Below are 5,271 nucleotides of genomic sequence, written 5' to 3' on the forward strand. Positions count from 1 at the left end.
AAATAACAAGACCTAACAAGAACCCGAATTCCATTGACTTTTCTTAATTTATACCTAGTTAGAGTGGCGCAGCCCAAACACAAAGATCAAACAAAACCAAGAACAAGTAACAAGAAGAACTCGTACGAAATCTCACGTATGCCGTGAAGATAACTATCTGAAACATTAAACCTATAAAATATAACTGAGTATGTGAAGTCACGCAACCCATTTCAGAAAAAAAGAGACCCAACCCATTTACAGTTGAAATTCCATCAGTTGAGACAATTCAACTGTGTGGAATGGCTTTAGAAAATGTGGCGTTCCAGCAGAGATTTTCCGAGAGATGTGTTCCATGGTTGGCCGAGTTTGTGGATTTGCATTTATGCACGCGAGTGCCACTGATACTGCTAGAATAACTTCATTTCCAACTTGGTCTTCGGGATGTGGGAGCCTTGGGTCGAACAAATCCTTTAGCTGTAGATTTTGGCCACTTTTAGATGATGGCAAGGAGGAGATGATATCTCCCGGATGTGTTCCTATTATCACTTCAAGTGCTAAAACCCCAAAGCTATATACATCGCATTTCTCGGTGACTCTCATTGTGTAACCAAGCTCTGACAAAACAAAAAAGGAAATCAAAGGACATAAAATTTCTATGTTAAAACATGTCCTTAATTGCGTATGAACTTAGGTCCTCTTTGAATATTTAAAAAAAATATGTGCATCTGCAATAAAACCCATTTATGTTAATATTGTTGGAACCAATGTAGTGAGGAAAACTATTTTATTTATATGAAAAAGAAATAGAAGGCATTCAAACAGTTTGTATTCGTTCAAAGCGTCATAGATAGGTTCTTTAAGTAGTAATCCTATATGTTTTAAGTGAATTTTTATTATTATAAATACACTGGTCTAGGACAAATATTTGGCAAATATTAATTAATAATAATTTATGCATATAGCTTGAAAGTTAGATATGGTTGTTTTGAACATAACTCACCTAAGTCAGTCATGTGTTATACCTCACCTTAATGTTTCAATGCCCGAAGTCATTACAAATGAACCCAGCAACGAGTCCTTTCACCATTTTCATTATAAGTATGTTATTTTTAAAATTTTAAAGCTGTCTTAAAACAGGCTACATCAGGAAGAACCACCGGTTTACCCTAATTAGTAACACGACATGAGACATTACAACATGATCTTAGAAAGAAGAATGGTCTCGTTAGGTAGTTGATGAAAATAGTCTGACGGTCCATTTGGAATTAGGTAAAAGTTTATATAGATATGTCATGAAAAGAGTATCCCATCGAAAAAAGACTTCCATGGTCCAGCAAGAATGATTTTTTCCAAGAGAATGTGAAATTTTTTGTTTTTAATATATGGCTGTGTTTCTTTCACCATAAAATGGGCATAAGACGAATTTTATGCAAAACATTTTATCTCGAAAGGAAGGAGGCAATGGAAAAAAGTTTCTATGGAAAATGAGGTATCCAAACATTTGAAAAGACAATATTTAGGGAAGGTTTTTTCCATATTCCTAACAGCGCCTTAACCTTTTGGATATTACAAATACATACTTTGCTTAAGGTGCATTCAAACGGGTAAATGAGTAGACCGTGACAAGAGAGGTTTGGACTTTGGTTTTACTTCGGTGCTCTTCTGACCGTTGGATCAAGTCAGTGCTGGCTAGCAACCCATCATCAGGCAAAAAAATGCCAGGTGACGGACGACAAAAGGGGACCCATCAGGCACAATAAAGTTACACAAGTAAAAAAAAATCTAATATTTTGGTGGAAAATTAGAAATCTAAACACTCCATATGCTAAAGAAACATTTTAAAGTTGGAAAATTTTACAAAAATCGCCCTAAATAAAGTCTTTTAGTAAGAAATTAAACACGAAAATTTTCGGTTGATTCCTAGTCACCAGTCATCTGCTTAAAAGGACTATTGAAAAATTTCCATTCAAGATGGTTAATTCTTTTGGCTGACCAAGAACTAGGATAGTGCATCTCTACGTTAAGGCCAATCACATGAAACATTTTGGCATATGCTCAATAATATGACAACAAAATAACACGCAATTTTCAAAACAATTATAGTTCAACAATAAACTAGGCAAAGTAAATGTATTTGAGGGACTAACCTGGAGCAACATATCCGAAAGTGCCTGCAAGTTCTGTCCAATTGCATGAGTCGGGCTTTAGAAGTCTAGCGGTACCAAAATCTGAGACATGAGGCTCAAATTCCGAATCCAATAAAACATTGTTGCTAGAGATATCTCGATGAACTATCGGCGGGACACAATCATGGTGCATGTATGATAAAGAATGGGCCACAGTTTTAATAATATTCACCCTCTTAACCCAATTCAACTCCCTTGCACCTTCCTCGTTGTATAGGATATTAGCTAAATTTCCTCTTTCCATATACTCATAAACAAGAAACATACATCGACGATGAGAACAAAACCCATAAAGCTTGACAATATTGCGGTGACGGATTTCTGTTAATGCTTGTACCTCATTTATGAAACTTTTCTGATCAATTTGCTCGCCATCTTCTAATTTGTGAAGTTTCTTTACAGCCACTACTTGACCTGTTTGTAGAGCTGCTTTGTAAACTCTCCCATATCCACCCTCCCCAATGCAGTGTTTTTCATCAAAGTCCTCCGTTGCATTGATGATATCTTCGTAAGAAATGCACCCATCCCAGTTCCATATCAAAAATGGATATCTGTTCATTTCATTTCTCTCTTCCTTTGCAATTTTCGTTTTGCGGTGATAAATTGATGAAATGGCAAAAACTAGAAGTAGGAGGAATAGTGCACTCAAAAGAGGAAGAATGATCAATATGATTGCTTTGTGTATCTTTTTTTGTTCACCACTATGTATTGGCGAGGAATTGCACGGTTGCAAATCTTGGGATTTGCCGCATAAACCTTTGTTGCCGACAAATGTCCCTTTTTGAAAGGCATTGCCATTAGGAAGACTGCCCACCAAATTATTGTATGATAAATCAACAGATGTCAAGCTGAGCATAACTTCTAGAGAAGATGGAATTGAACCTGTTAGCATATTGTGGGAAAGATTTAAGATTTCCAACATGTGTAAATTTCCTAGTTGGGGAGATATTTCTCCACTAAGCATGTTACCACTAAGATCTAGAGTATTTTGCAGCTCAGCAAGATTACCAATTTGAAATGGAATGCTTCCATTCAAATGATTTCTACTTAAATTCAAAGAATGCAATTTTGAGCAGTCTCCAAGTTGTTCTGGTATTGATCCAATAAGATTGTTTGCTGATAGGTCAAGAAGCTCCAGATTGGACAGCTTTCCAATTTCCAATGGTATTCGACCAGAAAGTTGGTTACCATATAAAATCATGTTGAACAAAGATGCCAAGCACCCCAATTCCTGCGGAATCTCTCCTACCAAACAATTTAAAGAAAGGTTGAGTACTCTTAGCTGAATCAACTGCCCAAACTCTTGCGGTATTTTACCAGTAATTAAGTTCCCAGAAAATTTTAAACTTGTCAAATTTTTACTCTTTGCCCAACTTGGAGAGAGTTCACCAAACAAACGGTTGTAGCTCAAATCAATGTATGTTAGATTTGGATAAACTCCAAAGTCTTCAGACATATTTCCGGTGAGTTGGTTTCCTTCGAGCCGAACTCTGATTAAGCTCGTGCAATTTCTCAAGCTTTTCGGGATGGGACCAGTAAGTTGGTTGTTAAATATCACAAATTTTTTAAGAAACTTGCCTTCGAAAATCTGTTGTGGCAAATAGCCAGAAAGATGGTTTTCCGCCAAATCGAGTATGACCAAATTTGTTAGACTTTGTATTTCTTGAGGTAGTGAACCCAAAAGATGATTTTGACATAGCTGTAGGCTAGTAAGATTTTTAAGATCACCCAAAGAAGGAGGAATTGGACCTGTTAGAAGGTTCCCACTTAGATGCAGCTCAACCATATTTTTCAAATTTCCTATTTCTTTAGGAATGGGGCCAGAGAGACTATTATTAAATAGGTACAAGAGGACAAGTTTGTTCAAGTCTCCTAATGTAGAAGGAATGGAATCTGTTAGAATGTTAGAGGACATGTCCAATTGAACCATATTTTTCAAATCTCCTATTTCCTTAGGGATGGGGCCAGAGAGAATATTGTGATGGAGGTACAATGTAGCGAGGTTGGTCAAGTTTCCTAAGGTGGAAGGAATTGTTCCAAAGAGTGCATTGTTGCTAAGATCTAGATTAGTGAGGCTTGGAAAGTAAGAGAATTTGAAGTTATCGAGCTTACCTTGCAAACCTACATTTGTAAGGTTTATTTCTGTGACACTTCCTTCATAGTTGCATGCAACTCCCGTCCAATTGCAAGGGCTTTTATTGGTCGCTTTGTTAAGTGACCAGGAATTGAGAGGAGCTTGATTCAAGAGGCTGGCTTTCCATAAGAGGAGAGCCTCTGCTTCTCCTGAATTTGCCGTTGTTGATGTGAAAGAAAGCATCACGAGGCAGAAAAGTAAAGTGAAGAGGGAGTGAGATTTCTCCAAGGCCATGGTTGTGGTGTTGTTTTGAATTAATTTTTCGTGTACATTACATATACATTTATACTGAAGAAGTGGTCTCCTTCTATGCCGTGCGTAGAGGGGAATGATTGTGTTCAACATCCGTTCCTGTATCAGATAAGCTATATAACCTTTGTTGAAAAAACATGGAAATGTGACCCCCACCCATATTTTTCTATGTGTGTAAGAACCGTTAGACTTTTCTGCTTTTTCTTTATTACTGACCACATAAACTCATCTTAAGCTCACGCTGTGTTGTTTTTAACATTGTTTTTAAGGAAAAATATCTTGCATAAGTGTCCTGTCCGTATGGACATGCTAGTGCAGCAAAAAATGCAGTGGAGTCCACATTATTGGATGATCCAAGCCGTTTAATTATCGGACTCAGACTTTATAAATAGGCTATATAGGAAAAAAAGGTCTTCATAGGATGATATTAACCATACCATCTGTATAGATTTCTAATACTTTTCCATCCATTATAAAACACTGCAGATCTGAATGTTAGGATTATCCTATGGAGATGTTTTTCTTGGGGAAAAGTTAGTTGGATTCGGGGGCCAACAAATGAACTGTTTTGGTCATCCAATAATATGAGGTGCACTCCAGTATTTTGTTGCAGTATTTTCATGAAGCATAGTGGGACTGGATTCAATGTTCAATGGTTCAAAATTCGTTTGTATTTCCTTGACCGGATTTTAGTCTATTAGAATCTTAGATCTAGTG

The 5,271-nt window shown here is 36.8% G+C and overlaps 1 protein-coding gene across 1 annotated transcript; it reads right to left on the reverse strand.

Annotated features, from left to right (window-relative positions):
- Positions 1-237: 237 nt before the first annotated feature.
- Positions 238-4,536, reverse strand: LOC143862844 (uncharacterized). The gene is made up of 2 exons (XM_077373824.1): positions 2,130-4,536; positions 238-596 (listed from the first exon to the last, which is right to left on the reverse strand). The coding sequence occupies exons 1-2, from the start codon at positions 4,534-4,536 to the stop codon at positions 238-240; spliced, it is 2,766 nt and encodes a 921-aa protein (XP_077229939.1).
- Positions 4,537-5,271: the final 735 nt, after the last annotated feature.

Source organism: Tasmannia lanceolata, unplaced genomic scaffold (genome assembly GCF_043159265.1).
Source record: "Tasmannia lanceolata isolate RefF3 unplaced genomic scaffold, GAP_Taslan_0.1 ptg000003l, whole genome shotgun sequence".
In the NCBI taxonomy this organism is placed as follows: domain Eukaryota; kingdom Viridiplantae; phylum Streptophyta; class Magnoliopsida; order Canellales; family Winteraceae; genus Tasmannia; species Tasmannia lanceolata.